This window comes from Elaeis guineensis, chromosome 6 (genome assembly GCF_000442705.2).
Source record: "Elaeis guineensis isolate ETL-2024a chromosome 6, EG11, whole genome shotgun sequence".
NCBI classification, from domain to species: Eukaryota; Viridiplantae; Streptophyta; class Magnoliopsida; order Arecales; family Arecaceae; genus Elaeis; species Elaeis guineensis.
In genome coordinates, this window is record NC_025998.2 from 45,258,911 (window position 1) to 45,283,653 (window position 24,743).

The 24,743-nt window shown below is 35.0% G+C and overlaps 1 protein-coding gene across 1 annotated transcript; it reads right to left on the reverse strand.

Moving 5' to 3' along the window:
* Positions 1-613: 613 nt before the first annotated feature.
* LOC105049882 (glutamate--glyoxylate aminotransferase 2) lies at positions 614-10,512 on the reverse strand. Its single transcript, XM_010929661.4, has 14 exons — positions 10,231-10,512; positions 9,890-10,054; positions 8,093-8,158; positions 7,765-7,882; positions 5,041-5,122; positions 4,865-4,952; positions 4,557-4,715; positions 4,063-4,236; positions 3,828-3,959; positions 3,020-3,085; positions 2,759-2,823; positions 2,216-2,307; positions 1,967-2,123; positions 614-926 (listed from the first exon to the last, which is right to left on the reverse strand). Exons 2-14 carry the CDS (start codon positions 10,004-10,006, stop codon positions 797-799), a joined length of 1,446 nt encoding a protein of 481 aa, XP_010927963.1. The 5' UTR covers positions 10,007-10,054; positions 10,231-10,512; the 3' UTR covers positions 614-796.
* Positions 10,513-24,743: the final 14,231 nt, after the last annotated feature.

Consider the following 24,743-nt stretch of genomic DNA (forward strand, 5'->3'; position numbering starts at 1 on the left):
TAATTGCACGATCCATCAATAAATTTATACGACAGAAGGTGAATCCTTGACCCCGACCAGATATCAAGAAGGCAAAAGAACCATCATCCAGAAGTACAACCATCATGTTCTACTGTTCCCTAATTGTTTCAATATGTCGAACCTATAACATCCAGATTACAAAAGAGCAGTCTTACCAATACACCAAGATCCACCAGGATAGAATCTTAGTAAGTGTTTGCCATTGGAGATCAAACTGCACAAACGAACCCCATCATATCCTACATGCAAATGCTTAACAATATTCCATGAATCACATTAATGATCTCCATGAAGTATCCTACAAAAATGTAACATAAAAAGATAGGAAAGGATCTATTCCTTGCTAGTGCAAGACCAGTAGAACAAAATTTCACATGCCACTTGCACAAACAGAACTCCCTCACCTATGTGGGCTAAACGGTCAAAAACTTGCATAAACTTAAGCTCATCAACAAAGCCATTTTTTTGGAGGATGTTATGAACGCATGATGAAGACAGTGATATATGATAGCTGCTTTCAAATTTGAAAATAATCATAAGTTTCAAACAGAATAACCCCTGACCAATTGAAGAATAATGGCAAAGAGAGAAATCAACAGAAGTCAATACACTGATTCCTTTGGCAAATTTCAATACATGGACTGGGGATTGTTTTAATCTTTCCTCTACAAATCATTATATACTAAAATCTTGAGAAATCAGCATTGACTTGCCTTCTCAGAAGTTCTTTTCCCATGCTCCTTCAGCATGCTTTAGTTTATTTCATATAACAAACCTACATCCTGGAGTAGCCTCTGCAGTCTTCATATTGTTCCATAAACTCATCATTGAATTTCTTGAAACTAGCCATGATTGCAGGCATTTCTTCCTCTGCTGGCAGGATGGTTGTTCTCAGATGGAAAACCCTGCCCCAAGGTGGGGAAAGCATTAATTAATGATTTCCATTGAAACCAATTTGCAGAAGTTAAAATGGGAATTCTGTTCGCTAAACATTATCATCATGTAAATTCAAATACAGTCAAGCTCCTAGTGATGAAAAAGGCATCAATTGGGTAAACAGAGTTGCAGATGAGATCAAATCCAACATATCAGATCAAATATTTTCTCAATATTGTTATACTGAAGTTTGTAATGTTTCCAAACAGGTTTAATCTCCAGATGAACACTATGGGAAATGTGAAATAGAGGATTTTAGAAAGCTCAATTAACAGGGCACTCTCTCTCTCTCTCTCCGGGGTATTAGGATGGTCCAATCCCCACCTTTCTACCCACCCCTCAAGGGTTACTCCAACCAGAATCAAACCCTTGCCCCCTTTGCCTAAGTGGCAAGAAATGATACCATCCAAGCAAGTGGTCGTTCGTAACAGGAGCATTTTGACTCACTTAGAAGGTATTAATCAAGATTTTTGCTCACTTTGAATTTTAAGCCTTCATGTTAGGTACGTAAGTTGAAAATCCTGATGTGTCTAGGTGGGTTTTTTTCTGATTGAATGGAATCACCAAGAGTTGTCAATTTGTTTGTTTTACTCTGAGAAATGAATCACAACAAGATATTTAAAATATGAGAACTTATATGACATGGGCATTTAATTCGTGAGTCAACATGAATGCTCAATTTGGACTCCACATCTCACCTTACAAAGAAAGTACATTGTGGTTTCAATCAAAGGAATCAACGCAAGAAAGAAAAGTCAGGGTGCCAAACCAGAGTGATGCAGACTTGACGTATGGCTTACATTGCAGGACATGAACCACAGTCACTTATATAATATGCAGTTTTGATCATTATCTATGAATTTACCATATAACATACATACATATACACAAATATGTAACTATATGTGTATCTTTGTGTGTGTAATACTTCTGTCAAAAATTTCGTCATCCAAAACCACAAGATGCTAGAAAATGGTACACTCAAGAATAAAAGAACTAGAATACTTACCCTTCTTTCTGCCCAAAACCTGAGCCTGGAACAGTGGAAATTCCAGTCGCTTCCAAGAGCTTGAGGCAATAGAAAACATCAGGAGCTTTGCCAACCTTTTTGGCGGCTTCAATTGCTTTTGGTGGTAAGCATATTTGTGGGAACGAATACATGGCTCCTGAACCAACTTTCAAATGAGCAGCCCAGTTCGAGAGTTGATGGAAATTTTGAGAATAATCAAAGACAGATACAATACTTGGTGTGTGTTACCTTCTGTAAAATTGCAAACTACATTTCTGCAACTATTGAATCCATCAGTCATTATATGCGCTCTTCTCCTCAGGGACTCGAGGACAGCCTTACTGCAGAATAAAACAATAGCGCATTATATCATAAACATGACAATATTCAGGAGTGTAAAAGTATATATCAACTCAGCATTGTCAATATGACAACCTTATGATATGGGAACTTTTTTCTATCTACAAACTTCAATTAGCCAAACAAAGATAACCCTTAGACTAGTTTTTGTTATCATATCGACACATCTATAGTAAATCACCATAGCTTAAGGTATTAAATGTATATTTGGACCAATGAATAAGACTCATAGATAACAGTGGTTTGTACCTCTCGAAAGGTACATAGCCTGTTGGGAACTATGTATCATGTATCAACCTTTATCACAGCATAAAATTTTAACTGTGTTTGCTTGGGAACGATACAAAATGATATAGATGGGTCAAAGTTAAATGCTCAAACTGTATCATTCATACACGTATATTAATATTATTACATCAAATAGTATCATACCTCTCTACAACAAACTTCAAGTGTGAGATATCTCCTGGTTTGGGAGGATTAACCATCAGCCCTAACTGGAAAATAAAGTAGTTTTTTGCATCATGAAACAGTATAATAATGGGAATAGGACAAACCAAGTAGATATAACTTTAACTAACATCATATTACGAGTATGCAACAAGAAACTTTGATATTCTCATAATACTGCAATTTGTATTGTTGTAAGAATATTAAAAAAACAGACCATTTTAATAAAAGTTATTGACTTACAAAGATCTGCCCGGGGACATTCGGACTGAGTGAAACAGATGCAACCTTGTAGATCTCATCTACTGTCTGTGCCAGATCAAAGTTAAGGAAATACCAGCATCAGTATTTTATGTACCAGAACCAATTACAAGCATACACCTATTGGATCTGTCCACAATGTCAACCAGACAAGTTACAGTAAATTGATATAGGGACTGATATTATTGGGTATTCATGTTGAGATATCTAAAGTCCCCATTTCCTGATTCTTCATATATCTCAGAACCATTTATTCATCACCATAAGAAAGAAAACTTCATTGTTTCCTTTTTTCGTTTGTCATGTATATGCTCAATTAGTTTCCATAATGTTTGAACTGACAAAAAGCACCATTAATATCAATAGAGGGTTCAAAGAGGACATTGTATCCGTCCAATGTCCATTAGTAAAAGCACTAAACTTCAGAATGGTTGAAATTTGTGTTTACTTTTTAAATTATTCCAGTTGCAGTAAAGGAGTAAATGTACAAATCATCCAAAAAAATATGCTGAGTTGGCAACCACAATGAGTATACAGAAATCAAAATAGTAATTTTTAAAATCTAGTCTACCTTTTTCGGAAATTCTAAGATAATAATTATTTACATTGTGGGGTGCAATAACTGATAGCATACCAAATAATCAAAAAAATTAATACCTAGCAATTCTCAGATCAACACATGATATTACAGAGGCAGAAAATGCACATATCAGCATATAGATAAAGATTTCTGTTATATATCATTGACCCTTAATTTAAAGAAAAATGAAGAAAAAGACAAACAGCATACCTGAGGAGGAAGATTAGTCATCTCAAAGTATCCTCCACGCTGTCCACATTCTCCCCAATATCCTTTTGACACAGTGTGGAAAGACACAAGTTGGACCTCTTTGCTTATAGGTGGACCCATGTCGAACAGTATCTTAAACATCAAAAAGTGATTACTTCAGGACAAAGTAGAACTCCAGATAACTAGTATTTGTCTAATCAGCTTCAGAGATAAAAACATGCAGTAAATTGCTCACCTTTCTTGCACTTATGAAGGGTCGTTCATCCTGATAAATGTTTTGCTGATAAACTTCATCTGCAAGCAGGACTAAGTTTTCCTGAAAACAAAATTTCAGCAATTCCCTAATATTGGCTTCACTCAGACATTGACCAGTTGGGTTTCCTGGGTTTATGATCACCATGGCCCGAACCTGAAATCATCAAAAATTGAACTAGTAAATCAGGTATTGCAAAATGAAAGAGATGCTATATAGTTTGCTATCAAGGTAGGATGCCTGAATATGAAAGTAAACAATAGTATTACAATTGAGCATGCGATCGTGAATTTAGCCATTTATGGTATAGAAAAAGAAGCAAGAACCATTATCCATGAATGATGCAATAATTCTTGTTAATTGTTGGTTTATTGAACTGATTGTTAATATTTGGGGGGATCCTCAATGTTTATTTTGGATGGATACAATACAATTAAAAAAAAATGAGAAGAGATTTAAGATAGCCTATTACTTACAGTTATCCCTTTTGAACGTGCTACTGCTACAGATTGGCGAATATTGTAGAAGTCAAGACCCCAATTTGCCTCCTCTTCTAAATAATATGGGACAAGAGAACCACCATATAATGATATCGTAGCTGAATAAAGGGGGTATTGTGGAACTGGAACCAAAATCTGCCAAAGATAGGCAACTAAATCCCAAACTCAGAGAACCAGAGAAGAGTAAAAGCAGCAGCATAGAAGTTAAAAATGTCAATTTTATTTTAGAAAAAGTTGGTCTTCATATTATAAATATGTTTGCAGTCATTCAAGAAGGATTATACCCCATCTTTCTCATTTCTGATAATGGTGTTTAGCATCTGCATCACACCTTTGCTGGCACCATCAGTGAGAAATATAAGTTCTGGATCACTGCAAAAAGTGCAATACATAAAATCAATTGTCATTGCACAAACTGAAACTACATGTGCACCATCATCATAAACATCTATTTTATTACCTAGGGTACCCATCACGCCTCTCAATAAAATCAGCAACTTCCTTCCTTATTCCGGGAAGACCTCGAGAATCACTATATGCACCTGCCAAAAAGAAAGTGAGGGCTCTCATTCAAGTTCACATGGCTAACTTACTATATAAAAAGAACAGAGAAGTCTGCATTCCATTTTGAACTTTTTTGCAACTTTGCATGATAATAGCTGATGAAAAATATTAAACAAAGACTAAGCATGTAATTACAAATCATTCATAGCAAAATTTGTTTTACAAGATAAGAAAAATACCAGGGAAAAAAATGTGAAAATAAGATATGCTAGCAAATATCAACTCTTGTGACTGCACTTGGAGAGTACCATCTTTTAGTTCACTACACAAAGATGGTAGCAAATAAATGTTTTGAATCTCAAGGATGCTGAATGCTAATTCAACTAGTTTCTTCCTTTTTTTCCCTCTGGTCCTCATGACTACATGAAAGTGCTAAGGGTGACAAAATGAAGCATAAGAAATGAATTTCTTTGACATCCTCAATTTCCCAGACTCTTGTAGTACAGCACATCTTCTTACCAGGTAATCTATACATCTGATTTAATAAAATTTTGTTCACTTGTTACTAATTCTTCCCTATGGAAGCATATCCTTGATTGAAGATCATTAGTGGAAAATCATGTAACAGTAAGTTTGAGATATTACCAAGTCATGTTACCTGGACACTGGCATTGGGCTCCAAAAAACAAAGTCTGATACATATCTGAGTCGAATACGTATTAGACACTTGGATACTTATGAAGTCCTATGGTTATCAATTTTAAAGATTAGTGGAGAGTTTGAACTTTTCAACCAATAAGTTTGACCCTCCATTTTCATATTAGAAGTCCATATTTGTTCTTGTTAGTGACTGACCAAAAATGTAGGTAGTGAAATAACATTGTAAAATTTTATTTTTCTTATATCCTTAAATTAATTGGAAATTCAGATGAAGATAGCATATTGAATGACCTTAACAAACAATATCTTTTTAAAATCTCCTTTTTATATTTAAACAAACAATGTTTAGAGGTATAAATGTGTAATTTACTTGAAATTAGGAATTTATCCTATGTATCCCTGTATCTCCCTTTTTCCAACTTGTCAAGTCAAATCCAAATCCGATTCTTATATCTATGTCCATGCAACACTGGTGACATGGGTACTACCATTCCCAAATAGCCAACCATACAAGGCTTAGAGAACCTCTCAGATTTTAGACTTCATCCAGTTACATTTAGGATTTATCCAAATGATGTTCTAGATGATATGGGTTGTGAAGTATGCCTTTCTTTCTTTTACAGCAACCCTGCAACATATCACCAAGACATCATGTAAGTCATGTTGGCGAGCCCAGGATTTGATGTCATCGGCTTCATTTTTGCTTAAGCATGTACAATAAGCTTTAGAAGGAAGAGTGTCCAACTCCAAGGACACTTATTTCTGCTTTTAGAATTTAGAACAATGCAGGAAAGTTTTTACTCTGAACAATGTTCAAGGCTATCAGACAAGATGTATTACCTGGACACTTGTCAGGCTCCACAAATCCAAGTCTGATACATATCTGAGTCGAATACGTATTAGACACTTGGATACTGATGAAGTCCTATGGTTGTCAATTTAAAGATTGGTGGAGAGTTGAACTCTTCAACCAATGAGTTTGACCCTCCATTTACATGTTAGAAGTCCATATTGTTCTTTTTAGTAATTGACCACGAATGTAGGTAGTGAAATAACATTGTAAAATTTTATTTTTCTTATATCCTTAAACTAATTGGAAATTCAGATGAAAATAGTAACAAACAATATCTTTTTAAAATCTCCTTTTTATGTTTAAACAAACAATGTTTAAAGGTGTAAATGTGTAATTTAGTTGAAATTAGTAATTTATCCTATTTATCCCTATATCTCCCTTTTTCCCTCTTGTCAAGTCAAATCTGGATCTGATTTTTATATCGATGTCCCTGCAACACTGGTGACAAGGGTACTACTATTCCCAAAAAGCCAACCATACAAGGCTCAGAAAACCTCTCAGACTTTGGACTTCATTCAGTTACATTTAGGATTTATCCAAATGATGTTCTAGATGATACAGGTTGTGAAGTATGACTTTCTGTCTTTTACAGCAACCCTGCAACATATCACCAGGATATCATGTAAGTCATTTTGGCAAGCCTAGGGTTTGATGTCATCAACTTCATTTTTGCTAAGAATATAGAACAAGCTTTGGAAGGAAGAGCGTCCAACTCCAAGGACACTTATTTCTGCTTTTAGAATTATAACAATGCAGGCAAGTTTTTCCTGTGCACAATGTTCAAGGATATCAGATAGTAGCTAGGGTGTTATCCATGCATTTATCACCGGCCTGATGGCATGAGTTTAGAACAGAAGTTCTAGAACAAATTTATTATTATTATTATTTTCAAGGAAAGAATTTACCTGGTCAGCAAATCTTCCAATGTCAGAATGAGGCAAACTGAGATTTGCTGAAATTGCAGATCATTATGCCTCTGACGTAAGGTTTTCTCCCAGTGAAATTATTGTTCAGTTTTGTATTTCAAATTCATATCTATTTAATTCTTCCTATATAGGTGGAGGGATGGAGGAAATTCTTAATTTTATCCCCAAATTGGAGATATAAGATGTATAAAGGCAATTGGAGGAATCAGAACAACAGTCCAAAAGACATGAAATTAAATACCTAAACCACCAGAAGTCATTGAAAGATAATGTTTAGCTCTAGCGATGGCATCTGCTGGGAAGAGAAGCCCCACATTAGGATCATCTAGTAAAAATGGAGCTTGACATAACGCTACCACCTGTGAGAAAAGGTGCCAATGTCACAACAAATTTGCAAATCAAAAAACAGATAAATAATGTTGCATTTTCATCAAATTTGAGCTGGATCATCACAATGATTTTTCAAAACTTAAGCATCAGAAAGGCATACTTTATTAAGCAAAAGACAGAAGAATGACAGCTATCCCACCATTAAATAAGACCAGAAGAAGAAATAGAAGTTTAAAAACCTGACGAGGGAATGTCAATGGCTTCTGTCCTAGAGCATGAGGATTGCCCACATTTGTAAATATGATCTGCAAATAATAATAGAAACAGTGAGACAGAAAAAGAACCAGCTCACATCACTATAAAGGAAGCTTGTACACAAATAGAGGCATGTACTCGAGTTTCAGATCCCAAGCAGTTGGTATGTAGTATAAATTTTATTAGCAGCTGAAGACCACTATTAGAAAATCATATGCATCAACATGATTGTGTACCAGACTGAAATGCTTGAGCACAAAAAGTCCTAACTCAGTGATTATAGAGTCAGCATGACACCAGATTGTGCTGCATATCATGTTTTGAATTCTGAAGTACATTCATGCTACCTGCCATATTCAATATATAACTTGAGAGTTTTCTGACAAATTTAACTAAGGTTAACATACACTTCTGTTGAATAAATCTGATCAAATTTTAGTCTCTCCAAACACCACGACTAGATTTTTTTTACACATTAAAGACAATATCAACTCGCAATTCTCCATAACTTAGTTCTCTACCCTGACCTTCATTTCTCACCTTATGCAAACTGAAGTTTAGCCATAAATCAAGCACAGAATTCACATTGATGTCACGCTCACCTTATGAAGATGCATGATCTTATGTTAAGGAATCTTTTGTCTTTCCTTAGCCTTGTTCATACAAGCTAATCTGTCTTATTGTCTTAAATGAGTTGTTCTTAAATAAACAGCAAAAGCATGGGCTAACTGTGAAGTTCACTTACTAGAAACAAAATTCTGAAGAAGTTTGCATGTCCCCTGCTCTTCTGAAGACCAGAGATAATTAATCATAGTTAAATGAAACTCATTTTTACTTCAACCATCAATGTAGGAAAACTATTTTATCACTCCTACTCAATCTTGTAACAAACTAGTCCAATTGGTGTCTTCTGAAAGTAGTCCTTCGAAAATCAATGGCATCATTAAATTCTCAAAACAATCTAAAAATGTTGCTTACTTCACCCGCCCAACAACAACCTTAAAGTTCAGTCACATTTCTATATTGATTTCTCAGGTGTTTGCTGACCATTGATCTTTATCAGAGCCTCATTTTCTTTAAGATTTACAATAATGTGTCTTGCAAAGAGGAGACTTTCAATTTTGCATATGTTTTATACTCTTTTCCTCAGCAATTTCCTCTATGATTCCAATTTCGGGTTCACAAATCACAATTGTCCATGTTTTGTAAACCAGCTGTACATCAGTAGGATATCGTACATGTGATGGCCCCCTTTCTAAATAGTAGCAGATAATTGCCCCCAAAACAAGGCAAGCACTCCAAAAGTAGTCTTGGAGTTTAGTTAATTAGGTCATGCACCTAGATAAAGCAATTGCAAACATATATAAGCATCTGAATAGGTACCAATAGTAAACGAAATCTTGTTGGAAAGAAACTTGAAATCATATAAACCAAATGTTGTAGAAGTTGATAACTTCTCATACATCGAATCAGATAATTTACTATAAGAAATTTAACAATATACTACATAGATAAGAAATATTAACAAAGCAATTATGCGACAATGATAGCCTTAACTTAGGATTCCCATGGATATATATACACATCCCTTCATACGTCTTTGGGCATGATCATTGATAAATGTTTCATGGATTTATACGTAACGTGTCCATTACAATTATAACTATTAGTACCATTCATATTATTAGAATTATTACAATTACTATTGCTATTTTACGTTACCATCGAGTGGAAAAACTGCAACTCTACAATCAGAAAGGCCACTGATAAAAAAAACAGACCTTCTTCCCTTCCTTCTGCAGCTCGGAAGCCCGTAGATAAAGCTCTCCTCTAACAGCATACGCGACCTTCTTCACATTCTCGTTCAGCGACTCGTAGTCCAACGGTCTCGGAGACATGGTGAGTTAGCTGATGGCCTCAAGAGAGAGAGAGAGGAGTATACGCTTCTGCCATGCAATTGCAACTATCCGTCAGAGTAAACTCCAGAAAAAATGAGAATAGATCAAACTCAATGAATAATCTGATCCTGCTATCAAAATCCATGTAACAAAATATGGATGGCTAAGATTTCTCCTAGAGATAATTCAACGATCACAACGACGACGGGAAGAACCAAGCTCACCTAATCGGAAGGCAGACGTAATAGTGGTGAGGGAGAGGGGGAGAGGGAGCGAGAGGTTGACTCAGGGGGTTAAGTAAAGAAACAGGGAGTAGATTAATGAGGTTAAGGGAAGGGGGTTATGTCTGTTTGCGATCGTCACCCAAGGGATAATTGGAGGTGGGCCGGAGATCCACGACCACAGATTATAAAAGAGGAAGGGTGGGGGGATGAGAGGGAGAAAGGTTATCAGGATCGAGAGAACGAGGGGAAGTAAGAGGAAAAGAAAGGAAGGAAGGGGCTCCCAGAAGTGTGGTGGAGAGGGCACCAGCCGGAACTCCTGGTGGAGATCGGAGAGAACCGTCTTAGAGAGAGAAAGCGAGAGAGAACGTGGGTTTGGAATTTGGTGCACAGGGCCATTGTCGTGGAGCGGTCTGCCACGGATGCCCAGGCCAGAACAGCATACAGGGCTTGGCACTGATCAGCTCACACGGCGTAAGTTCATTCAAGTGGGGCCCACTTCAAATTTTTTTGGTTGGTTACGTGTTAAGTGTTAGAGGAGATACTTGCAATGTCGCGATGGTGGCCATGGAGAAGAGCCTCGCGGTGGTAGCGTTTGAGTGGCGGCTCGCTAGCAGAAAGTAGCAAGGAGACCTGAAAAGATATATCGAAAATCTGCGTGCTTACATCCGCGCGCATGTATGCAGATGTTGCCATTCTTTATCTGTCGGTATCTTGTTGGGTTCAATTTTTAGAGTTTTATTAAAAAATATCAAAATAATCACCAGATGATTAGGGTTCATGTTGTGGGATTGATCTACTTTGACATCATCTATCCACAGGAATCGCATCATATATATATATATATATAATAATAATAATATTTTGTGAAGGAGTATTGTTCTTGTTGGATTGTGGTCAACTAAGTTTTTTAAATGAATTTTGTTATACCACCTCAAAAGAACATTTCTTCATATTAAATTATATTATTAATATATAATATTATTATATTTTTACAATTAAAATTTATTTATATAGGTAGTTGAGAATATGAAGTGATCCTAAGAATTTGAATGAATATTATTTTATTATTTAGATATAATTTTTTTTCAATCTAATTAGATCTAAGAGCAAAATTATTTTCATATATCCGACCCCGCGCAACGCACAGACCTTCGACTAATTCATAATCATAGGTTTTGTTTAGATCATAGATACCTAAACTCCCATTGCAAAGAAGTGTTGAGCCGATTTATTCTCATAAAAGGGTGAAGCATTAAAACATTTTGATGTCTTAGAAGGATAATAAAAATTAAAAAATAAAAAACTTTAGAAAATGAAGATTTTTTTTGGTTAAAATGTCCTGTGATTTATTTTTAATTTTCTTATTTTTTGGATTTCAAACTTTCTATATACTTTTAAGCATCATCCAATATCATGATATTATACATCTTGATCAACTATCAAAGTGATTTTCTACTTTGCCAAGCACATTTACTTAACTTGTCCAACGTTTGCTCACTTTCAAATGGCAACAGTTTCTTTTTTAGCTTCCTAGATTTACAAATATAAACATTTGTATACTTTATATTTTGCTGAATTTTGCATGTATTTTATGATATGAGTACCTAGTGAGAGCAAGTTGGAGATCTCAGAAACTATTTATCACTCTCCAACCTTATGAACCGAGTTAAGCACATTACAGGCAATTGCATATCTTTAAGATTTGATCTCACAGGATATGCAAAGTCTACCTTTTTATTCATACATATTTATATCATTTCAAACTTAAACAATGTTAGATAAGCAATAATTAATTTGATATAATTATTCCCAAAGAGCCTATAACCTTAAAATTTTACATATAAATATCTAAATAATTTGTTTAAAGAAAATTAATTTAATTTCTTTGATATCCTAGGCTCCTCACAGCTCAGTCCCAAGTCTTGACCATTTCGTTGCATCTGGAAAAAAAAAAAGAAAAGAAAAGATGTAATGAGCTTTACGAGCCTATTAAATTATCAAAATATCTAGTTCAATTAAATATTTAATACATGAAATATAAATTTTCAGATTACTTGATTTTTCATAAAAACATACCAATGAATATATAAAACATATTATATCTATCATCAAAGATTTCAAAATAAATTTTTCAAGATAATCAAGGGTCAACCATCCACTCTCTCTTCTAGTTTTCTTAACTGTGGCCATGATCAATCTATGACTAGCCCCAAAAAAATTTAGATCTTAACTACAATATACCATCTATTGGTCATGTGTTACTGATTGTCCTACTAGAGGTCTCAAAGGATACTAGCTCTGATATCACATAGAGAAACATGCTTTCATCAGCATGTACCAGCGATCAACCCCATCTAAGTAGATCCAAAAGGAAATTGGTTTCTAACTATAACACACCATCAACTGGTATGTATTCGTGATCGCCTCACTAGAGGTCCGAAAGGAGATTGGATCTTAAATCTATTTGATCATAGTCGGACTAGAGAGCCTGCAGCAGAATAAAAATATAACTCATTTTTGATACAACAAATTATAATTCATATCCAAGTAAATCATGTTATATTAGATCAAATAATTTATAAATTATTTTTATGTTGAGAACAAAGATACTTAATTTAAACAAAATATCATAACAATAGATAAATTTTTAAATTAAATCATATGCATGATAAAACATGCTAGGCTAGAGGCAACTTACAATTTTAATCCTAGAATTTTATGAACTTTCACCAACCAAAAAAATCAACCAAAATCTAAAATAATTAATCACCTTATTAGATTTCTATAAAGTGTAGAATAACTTGATTTGTTTCATAGTAGCTTCTAGTCCAGACTATCGATCAAGCCAAACATATAGGGGTCTCTACCAACCCTTGAATCTAACAATTATCTAATATACGTATCTAAATGAAGTTCATGGTTACCTATATGCAGAGGATTCAATCGCGATCCTGCCTCCCAGTTTCCACTTGATCAAAATTAAAACTTTGTATTAGATCTAAGTCATCAATTCAAAGGAAATTAGACTAACTAGGCTCGATTTGGGTCAACTAAAAAAAGATGAGAGACTCAATTTGGGTTCAATTAAGGTTTGATCTATTTAGTCCAACTCGACCAACATCGAAGGGAGTGAGATATTTGTGAAGGAAATATGCGGTAGTATAGTACATGCAATTTTAAAATTTTATGCAGCGAAAATAATAGATTAAACGATTTAATCCTAATCACATGTATAAGATCTTATCTTAGACTACCACATTATGATCTTTAATATGAAAATATGTACTTTAGATCTGAAAATAAAAATCGAATCGATGTCATCGATGCTGAAATTCTAGATCTAACTATTAGATCTACCATAGGAATCAAAACAAGTTATAGATCATTACCAAATAAATTTGATCTTTATCTCCTCTAGTCCAATGGTTAGAAAAGGTGTTCTTCAGATTGCTTACAGCCATATGGAGTCATCTGACCTCTATAAGAAGATCCATGTGAAGACAAACGTAGATCAGGGACTTGGAGGAGCTAGCCTGCAAGCAACTTCGACAGCTGATTTGTTCCTCCTTCTTCAAGTATCTTAGACACTCCAAAGCAAGAAAGGATCAAGAGGAGGAGAAGAAGCTCTGGAAATAAAAACCAGCAAGGGATAGATCATGGAATGTCCAAGAGAGAGGACCCCTTTTTATAGACTAGGAATTTGGATTTTTTAAGGAAGAGTACCAAGAGTCAATGCCAAAACCTTCTTTTGGCATCCCAAAAAATTTTAAAAAAATCATTAAGATGTGGAGAAGGATTCTAGAGTCTCACATATTAAAATATTCTCTAATAAAAATAAGAAAAAAATTAATATAGTACCAACAATATTCTATATATGAAATTTTTTTTTCCTAGTTTACCTCTTATCTCTAATTCGGATTGCATTCGAATTAGGCAAGAGATAATATTATGACTCATCAACTATTGCCACCCACTCTTATTGGACCCTCTATCATGATGCCAAAAATCACAACCCAAATCCAATTAGACATGGAGAAATTGGCATGGATCCAGGTGTGGCGCAAAAGATAAGGATAGAGTCCTAGTTGACAAGGACTTTTCATTTTCAATTTTGATTCTAATCCAAATCAAATTTGGATTGAATCTACTGATAGAAATAAATCTAATCCAATTAGAAACTCAAATATCTCATCAAATTTCTAACCCAATTAGAAATTAGTCAAGTCAAAATTCTGATCGAATCAGGATCAAATTTTTTTTATAATCGGGCTCGATCATATCAAACCCAATCAGGGTCGAACTGAATCTAATTCAATCAGACTTGTTCCAAAGCTCTTTATTCAATCAAATTGAGTCAATTAGTAATCTAATTACTAATAAATTTTATAAAAAAAAGTAGAGTCTCGGTCCCAGCGGGACTCTCCCCCAAAGTCCTAGTTCGAGTAGGACTCTTCATCAGAGTCACAATCCAATTAGACTCTTCAGCCATCTGATCTGATCAAATCTTCTAATGCGTGTGATCCCATAGATTCGAATCTAAATCGGTAGTATAGGAATAACTTTCTATACCAATCGATGTAACTATCTAGCAATGATGACCTAACGACCAGATAGATCGAAGTATTGCAAAGCAACCTTCTAGAACCTACTGGCGTATAGTTACCGTATAATTCATCTCTTTGACCCAAATACTCAAGGTGACCTAGGGTTTAACTATCAATCCTAATTTAGTCGATCATATTATATTTCAATATTTTAAATCCATCTCATGAATTATCCTGATCAAGATTTTACTAAATTGAAATACACTAATACATATCTCTAACTAATTCAGAGGGATCAATTCTATTTTGACTTACACATGACTTGATAATTACTTGACTACATCTAGTAACTTTTCATCACTGAGTTAGAAACTCAGATGGTCTGGTACTAAAGTAAATTAAGTTGCGTATAAGTCATCATGGTGGTCTCAGATCGGAGGGACACTTATATCCATACCCTTCACGAGCTACTCTTGACAGCGGAGTGTTCGGTATATATTCACGTTTGATACGAATGTACTCCTACATTCTATTTGCATGCCATAACAGTATCTCCATATTTTTTGGTTAAGGAGATAATTAACTCATATGGCACGCAACGACCTATACTCGATAATGCTATCATCCTATTAATAGTATATCATTTGGTTACGAATATTTTTAAGGATTTAACGATAAATCCTCTTTTGTCGATTAATTATAGTCTTAAGGACTTCATTACAACCCAGGAGTTCAAAGATGAATAATTTGTAATAAAAAATATCAAATAATTTTTATTAATAAAAATTTATATATAATTTACAAGATGAGCATAATCATCTAACGATTGGCTTTGGGACATATTTCTCAATAACTCTGCACATATTCACGTTTGATACGAATGTACTCCTACATTCTATTTGTATGCCATAACAGTATCTCCACATTTCTTGGTTAAGGAGATAATTAACTCATATGGCACGCAACGACCTATACTCGATAATGCTATCATCTTATTAATAGTATATCATTTGGTTACGAATATTTTTAAGGATTTAATGACAAATCTTCTTTTGTTGATTAATTATAGTCTTAAGGACTTCATTACAACCCAGGAGTTCAAAGATGAATAATTTATAATAAAAAATATCAAATAATTTTTATTAATAAAAATTTATATATAATTTACAAGATAAGCACAATCATCTAACGATTGACTTTGGGACATATTTCTCAATAACTCCCACTTGGACTAAAGCCAATCGGTACGGTATCGAATACCCATCTTCGACTTGTGGTCATCAAACTGCTTGATTTTGAGAGCTTTAGTAAATAGATTGACCAAGTTTTTCTTTCCGTTGATCTTCTCAAGGTCGACATCACCTTGATCCGCAATCTTTCGGATAAGGTGATAGCGGTGCAGAATATGTTTGATGTACTGATGTAATCTCGACTCCTTGGCTTGAGCAATGGCTCCAGTATTGTTGTAGTATAACAAGACAGGGCTATCAATGAAGGGTGCCACACTGAGCTTATCAATGAACTTCCATAATCAGATAGCTTCCTTCGTAGCATCGGATGCTGCGATATACTCCGCTTCGCAAATAGAGTCTGCCACAATATGCTGTTTGAAATTTTTTCAGTAGAATGCTCTACCATTTAGGATAAAAATATAATCCAATACACTCTTACTATCGTCATGGTCTGACTAAAAGCTGGAGTCGGTGAACCCCATCAATTTCAAGTCAGTTTCACCATACTCAAGCAACTGATCCTTAGTATTTTTCAAATATTTAAGAATGATCTTTACGACCTTCCAGTAGTTTTCTTCTAGATCAGACTAGTATCTATTCACTACCTCTAGTGAGTATGCCATGTTTGGTCTCGTACATATCATGGCGTATATAATAGAATCTACTGTCGAAGCATATAGAACTCTACTCATACGCTCTCTCTCTTGAAGAATTGTCAGATAATCTCCTTTCGAAAGAAAATTTTTTTGACTTATCGGAAGATAGCCTTTCTTGAAATTCTCCATGCTGAACTATTTCAGCATGGTATCTATATACATGGATTGGAAGAGTCCGAGCAGCCTCTTAGATCTATCCCTATAGATCTTCATCCCTAGGATGTAGGCTGCTTCTCCCAGATCCTTCATGAAAAATTATGACGACAGCCACACTTTTATTCCCTGTAACATAGAGACATCATTCCTGATTAAGAGAATGTTATCGATATACAACATAAGAAATATAATTATTGAGCCATTTGCCCACTTATATATGCAGGGTTTCTCTCCGTTCCTAAAGAAACCATACATTTTGATCACCTTATCAAAATGTATGTTCCAAATTCGAGATGCTTGCTTCAATCCATAAATGAATTTCTGAAGCTTGCACACCTTGGACTCATCTGTGGATGTAAACCCTTCAGGTTGTGTCATATACACCTCTTCATTCAGCTCTCCATTTCGGAAAGCTGTCTTAACATCCATCTGTCAGACTTCATAGTCCAGATATGCTGCTATTGCAAGCATGATCCAAATGGACTTGAGCATTGCCACAGAGAAAAATATCTCGTTATAGTCAATACCATAATGCTGACAATAATCTTTGGCAACAAAAATGGGCTTTATTGGTCTCCACCTTTCGGTCTGCGCCCCTTTTTCTCTTGAAGACTCACTTACACCTTATGGGTTTAACCCCTTTAGGTGGGTCAACCAATGTCCATACATCGTTGACCTTTATGGACTTTATTTTGGATTTCATGGCTTCAAACCATTTGTCAAAGTCAGACCTCTGCATCGCATCCATATAGATGATCAGATTCTCATTGTTCTCATCGAGTTCAATAGGATCTCCATCCCGAATCAAGAAACCTAAGTATCTATCCAACTGATACGGTACTCTACCGGATCACCTTAAGGATGTTTGTGTGTTGGGCTTCAGGTTTGATCTTATCAAATTCAATTCAAATTCAATCATTGGTGTCGGTTCTTCTACCTGTCAAACTTCATCAAGTTCGATTTTAGAGACACTTATTTTCTCACTAAGAAATTTCTTTTTCAAAAAGTGTGCCTTACTGTTGATAAACACCTTTTGTTCAGTAGACAGGTAAAAATAATATTTTTTTATTTTTTTAGGATACCCTACGAAATTATATTTATCAGAGCTAGGACTGAGCTTGTCAGTTTGTAATCATTTAACATAGGTCAGACATCCCCAGACCCTAAAGTAAGAGAGGTTCAGCTTACGCCCTGACCATATCTCATATAGTGTCTTATTAACTAACTTGCTCAAAATATTATTGAGCACAAGACAGGCTATTTCAAGTGCATATCCTCAAAAGATCGACAGAGTTACAAACCCGATCATGGATCGAACCATATCCAATAAGATTCAATTCTTCCTTTTTGAGATATCATTATGCTGTGGTGTCTCTGAAGGGGTCCATTGGGAGAGAATCTCATTTTCTCTTTGATATATCAGAAATTTACTAGAGAGGTATTCACCTTCTCGATCAGACTGAAGAATTTTAATATTTTTTTTAGTTTATTTCTCTACTTTATTACGAAACCATTTGAACATTTCAAATGATTCAAATCTATATTTCATCAAGTAGATATACCCATACCTAGATAGGTTGTCTGTGAATATAATGAAATAGCTATACTCTCCTCTGGTACATGTACTCATGGGTCCACAAACATCAGAATGTATTAGATCCAGCACATCACTGGCTTGTTCATCTTTTTCAGTAAAAGATGACTTGGTCATCTTTTCAAACAAATAAGACTCACAGGTAGATAACGATTCATAATCATCTTTATCAAGAATTTCTTCTTGAGCTAACCTGTTCATCATATTCTTGTTGATATGACCTAGCCTACAATGCCAAAGGTAGGCATCCATGACATCATCTATTCTAGGATGTTTATTTGAAATATACATTACATTAGGTCTAGATACAACATAGATACCATTATGCAACTGTCTATGCAAAATTGTAACACCATTCAAAATGATATCACAAAAATTTTTCTTTATTGATATTTCATAATTGAAATTGGCCAAAAGGCCTACAAAAATAATATTTAAAAAAAAATTAGGACAGTAATGATACTCATCAAGAATAATGTACTGAGATTCAAATACAAGCTTGATGATTTCTAAAGCTAGAACTGGAACTAATCTTCCATCTTCAATATTCAGAAATCTCTCATCATCTCAAAATCTCTTAGTGACCTGAAGATCCTGCAATGAATTGCAAAGTGAATAGGGCTATCAGTATCCAATATCCAAGATCATTGTATCAAAAAGAGAGAAGTTATAAGATGTTATCATATAAGTACCTTATCCAGTAACTGATTGCTTCTTCTTCTTTGGTCTGTTCGGATCAAGAAAAGCGATACACTGAGGATAATTCTTCTTTCAATAATACTGTTTCTTGCAAAAGAAGTACTCTATCTGACTTTGATCAGCCTTGAACTTGAGTTTCTGGGATGACTCCCAGCACCAGGCACATTTTTATTCTTCTTCTTTTTTTCTTTTTTAAAGGGATGATGACTACCTGAAGAAGATCCTTCCACTAGATTTACCGTCTCTTTATGGAGTTGATGATCTTTCTCAAAAGTCTGTAGTAACCCCAACAAACCATGGTAGTTGACTATAAGCCTCGTCATTTTAAAATAACTGAGGAATGATAGGTAGAACTTGGGTAGGGAGTTTAGGATTGCATCCTTCTCCAGCTATTCGTACAAGGGGAAGCTAAGTTTGCTCAATTTTTCAATCTGCTCGATCATGTATAATACATGATCGATAACAGATGCACCCTCGCTCATCTGGGCATTGAAAATGATGCAACTAATCTTGTACCGCTCAACATCGTCAGAGATACCAAAGGAATCTCTCAACACTTGAAGCATTTCTTTTGACTGAGCTTCTTCAAATTTTTGACTGAACTCATTATTTATAGAGGCCCGCATAATGCAACGAACCATGGTGCGATCGTTGAGCCACTTCAAATAAGTATCTCTGACTATGCCTCGGGCGTTAAGAGCAGACTCTTCAGATGCCATATCCGTTATCACATAAAGGATCCTCTCATGCTCCAGGACTATCTTTAACTTTTGATACTAATCATTAAAATTCAGTCTTGTAAGCTGCTCACTGTCCAACAGTGATCGAAGCGACAAATTTGAGGCCATATCTACACACATAAAGAAAACATAAAACCTAATTAGTATATGAATTTGTTAATCCTAAAGACTTGGACTTTAGTCTAAAGGTCCTCCCACTATTTTATACGAATTGATTGAAGGAGAAAAATCGCTTTTCCTCATAGGATCTTTCAGATTTCACCAAATCTGGGGCAGAATAAATTTAAAAATTTTTTATCCTACATATTTTTTAGATCTAAATCTCTAGATCTAATCTTATTATCTGATATTTTAAATCTAAAATTAAATCTAAAACTATGATGAAAGAAGAAATACCTCAAGGGTAATCTGATTATCCTGTAGATGATCTCTGCACAGTCCGAGGTTCTGATGTAGCCACGCAAGTGCCTGACCTCTATCGGTATCCACTCAGATAGGACCTAGAACATCTTCTCCTCACAAATCTATACTCCAAAAATTAGATCTAAATCTGATTAGGAAGATTTTCAAAAGTCTTCCTGAAGTTGGAGCAGCAGCCTATCGAAGAAGTCCTGCAGCCTTCTGTTCTAGGCATCACCACGCCTTGGATCTTTGCCAGATAGATGTCTAACTCTTTGGATGTGAAGAGGGGAGGAAGGAGAGCAGGGAGGATATAGAGAAGAGGGGAAGAGATGGCAGATATTAGATTTTATGTATAAAATAACTTCTACCTCGAAACCCTAGGCGCAGCAGGGTTTATATAGACCCTGTATGCTGTGCAGTGCCACATCATTCAACCAATCAAAAAATTCTAATAAATTCTGAAAAAAATTTGATTGGTGGAGTGATGTCATCTGATCATATCAGATAAGAACCTCACCTTATCTCCAAAAGATGGCACCAACATTGGATAAGCACAAATAGAGGTGGCGCCCAAGAGTTTAAATTGATCAAGACTCTCCAATCCTTATCCACTTGGGGCACCCACTTTAATCCAATTGGGCTCACACCATAATCTGATTATGGTACCCAATTTGATGTGGCTTGGCTTGTGAACACTCCATAAAAATTCTCTAATGAGCCCTCTTCAGTTTAAGACCCATATGTCAACTTTTGATAGATGTCCTAAAATAAAATTGGCAGGTACTAGGAATTAGCAGGTGTTGTCTTAAATTCATCTCATGAATTAAGATAAATTTTTTTTAAATTGGACAAGCTTCATTTAGACTGAGAGAAACCTTTCTAAGGTTCTCTGGATGAGTCAAATCACATTTGGCTCAGTAGAGATGAAAAGATTACACGAAGAGAAAGTTAGGCTCAATCGTGTGCTAGCACGATTTTCTTAAACCTAATTGGATCTTATCCAAATCAATTGGATTAGCCCAATTGATGACATCCAGATCCTAACCTTATTTGTGTGATCCAATTAGGTTCAATTCTGTATGGTAATGAGATATGTCATGATCTCATCATCGACATCATCGAAACTCCTTTCGATGGACCATAACTCTTTTGATTCAGACAATTAGAATGATCGATCATCAATATCATTCTAATTGCTTCCAAAATCTATCAGTGATATCTAGCAATATATGGTGGCAACCATCAGAACTGAAGATGAATCTCTCGATGCAGCTACTTGTGTGATTGAGTTCCTCTATCATGAGTTCCGACTGAATTAGGGTTAAGGTGAACTCGTCAAACCCAACATCAGTCATATGACTTAATTGATCGATCCGAGTCCGATGTGAAATCTTAATGAAAAACTCTTTTTCATTATTTCACTCTGCCATGGCCATGGGCTTAAGGACTCGATCTTTCAATTATCATAGGACTACTCCTCTCATCTACCGAGATTGATAGATCCCATCTTGGTGCGACCTAGTTTCTACAATGAATATGCTACAACCAATATACACCTCAGGGTTCCGAATGGCTAGGAGATTGAGTTATGGTATAGTCAAACTATAACACACTCAAGGTGAACTGTCGATGCACCTCAAGTCAAAGAACTAGATACACAACTGCAGCATCGAGCTAGTCTTTGACGAGAAGGTAGACTTCCTTATGACTGCTCGAAGTGGTCACGCTCAGTACTCTCGTTCTCAATGAATATCTGTACTCTCACTTCGATGTCTCCATACCATAGACTCAAGACACATCTACCCTAAAAAAATGATCGTACACCAATCTTCTGGATCGATCACCATCCTCGTGATGATCCTATGGTCAGGAGCTGTTTACGAGTTAGTTATGTAAATTCATGCCTTAAATTTTTAACTCTTAAAAATATGAATTTACATTCCTACTAACTCAAAGGATGTATCACAGACACAATGTACACAATGTGATAGAAGAATAACCTTTTTATTTATTTATAATCAAAATTACAAATTTGTCCTTAGATCTGTACAGGAATGTGTCAGCCGATCTAGCATGTAGGGCACACATCTAACATTGGTAGCCTCTACCTCCAATTCAAAGAATTACTTTAATTCTTTAGCAGGTACTAGAATCCACACTGACTACATATAGGCCCAAGGATGGTTCGATCAACCCATATACACCTATGGATAGGTTCTCAACCAATTGTTTCTCCAAATAACTTCTAGTATTTATTTAGCCCAGATTTTATTTCAGTAGGTGATGGGCCTTCATTGAAAGTTTTGGTTAGGTCAAACTATTAACATGAACCTACTCAGTGATTCTACCTAATGAGTGATCAGGTCTGAGGATGGCTCGATCAACCCAACCATCATCAGATAGTTCAACAAAGTCATCATATGATGAATGATAATTCTATTATTTAGAGTGAACATCAGACGGATGGTGCCTACAATATCAATCATAAATAATGATCCATTATCACTTACCTTAATGGGAGGCTATGATCTAGTTATCACCATAACCAGCTTATTTTAGGGACCTAATAATTTAGATGATTAAGTCAGTTTAGAGAAGAAGAGAGAAGAAAAGATCAATCAGTAGACCACAATCCTTCCACTGACTTCACCAAGTCACTGAATTGGATTAGGTCATGCGAATTGAACTGGCACCTAGATCAGTCACACTGATCAACTTTAATAGCATGGGCTAACTTGAATCACTTAGCGATCTAACCAAATTCTAGCTCACCAAATTGGTCAGATAAGTGAGATCAGTGGGGAGCATCTGCTAAGCTTGCCTTAGACACCATCGAAATGGTTAGGTAAGCCACTCCCAATTAAAAATCATCGATTAAAATGTCAAACTTACCTTAGACACTAATTGGTTAACTAGTTTCAATTTGACCAACTTAATGATTCGGGTTCAACCACTGAGCTACAATCAAGATCTATTTGATCTAATCAAAGATATGAACTTGACCATCTACAACTATTGTACTAGAGAAATCTTGATTAATCTAATTCAATATTTAGTTAGACTTAATCAATTTCTCTATATGGTCAATCAATTCTTTGATTCTAACTTTAAGTCTAACCCAATTAAAGAAAAAGACCTAATTTGAGCTAACCCATGCCCCATGTTTTATGTAATGTCATTAGATCTAAATCACAATTCTAAATCTATTAGGTTTAACACTTAATTCTTAATTAAGTTTTGCATCAACATGGTTAAGATTTTAAAAATAATCTTTCATGTAAACTTTTTACATCAAATCATAAAATATTTTAGATCAAATTTAAATTTTTATGATTTTAAATCAAAATAATTTTGATTAATCAAGATTTGATATAACTAGTTTCTTCACAATTTGCATTATATACAACAACACCTAGGATTTCAAGATCTAAGATTTTGCAAGAAAGTAAGTTTTCTCTTTTCATTTTCTTCTTCATGGGACCTCACAGTGGCAACCCTATATGCCATGAAGAGCATCCCATTGAATGGGAGGATAGGATCATAAAACCCTACTTGCTCCTATGACCGGACGGTCTGGTGATTACCCAATCCGAGTACTTTGCTACTCAGAACATCTAATCTAAACAGATGATAATCAGATCTAAAAATAAAATAATTTAGATCTAATCTAAATCATAAATAATTAGATAAAATTAAAAAAAAAATTAGATCTAAAGTCATATTAATTCATATCAAAGCAACCTGGCTTTGATACCAGTTAAAGAAAATATGTGATAATGCAGTACATATAATTTTAAAATTTTATGCAGTAGAAATAATAAATTAAATGATTTTATCCTAATCACATGTATAAGATTCTATCTTAGACTATCATATCATGATCTTTGATATGAAAATATACACTTTAAATCTAAAAAGAAAAATTGCATCAATCTCATCGATGTTGAAATTCTAGATCTAACTATTAGATCAACCATAGGAATCAAAATAAGTTAGAGATCATTACCAAACAAATTTGATCTTGATCTCCTCTGATCCAATGGTTAGAGAAGGTGTTCTTCAAATTACTCACAGCCATATGGAGTCATCTGGCCTCTACAGGAAGTCCATGCGAAGACAAGTGCAGATCAGGGATTTGAAGGTGCTAGCCTGTAAGCAACTTCGACAGCTGATTTGTTCCTCCTTGTTTAAATATTTTGGACCCTCTAAAGCAAGAAAGGATCAAGAGGAGAAGTTGAGAAGGAGGAGAAGAGGCTTTAAAAATAAAAACCAATAAGGGATAGATCATAGGATGTCCAAGAGAGAGGACCCCTTTTTATAGACTAGGAATTAGGATTTTTTAAGGAAGAGCACCAAGAGTTAACACCAAAACCTTCTTTTGGCATCCTAAAAAATTTCAAAAAAATTATTAAGATGTGGAGAAGGATTTTGGAGTCTCACATGCCAAATAATTCTTCAAGAAAAATAAAAAAAAATTAATATGATGCTAA

Coding starts and splice junctions, on each gene's coding strand:
- LOC105049882 (XM_010929661.4), bottom strand. CDS start 10,006: ATGTCTCCGAGACCGTTGGACTACGAGTCGCTGAACGAGAATGTGAAG. Junction 8,159..9,889: donor TGCAGAAGGAAGGGAAGAAG/GTCTGTTTTTTT, acceptor TATTATTTGCAG/ATCATATTTACAAATGTGGG. Junction 2,824..3,019: donor ATGTCCCCGGGCAGATCTTT/GTAAGTCAATAA, acceptor TTTATTTTCCAG/TTAGGGCTGATGGTTAATCC.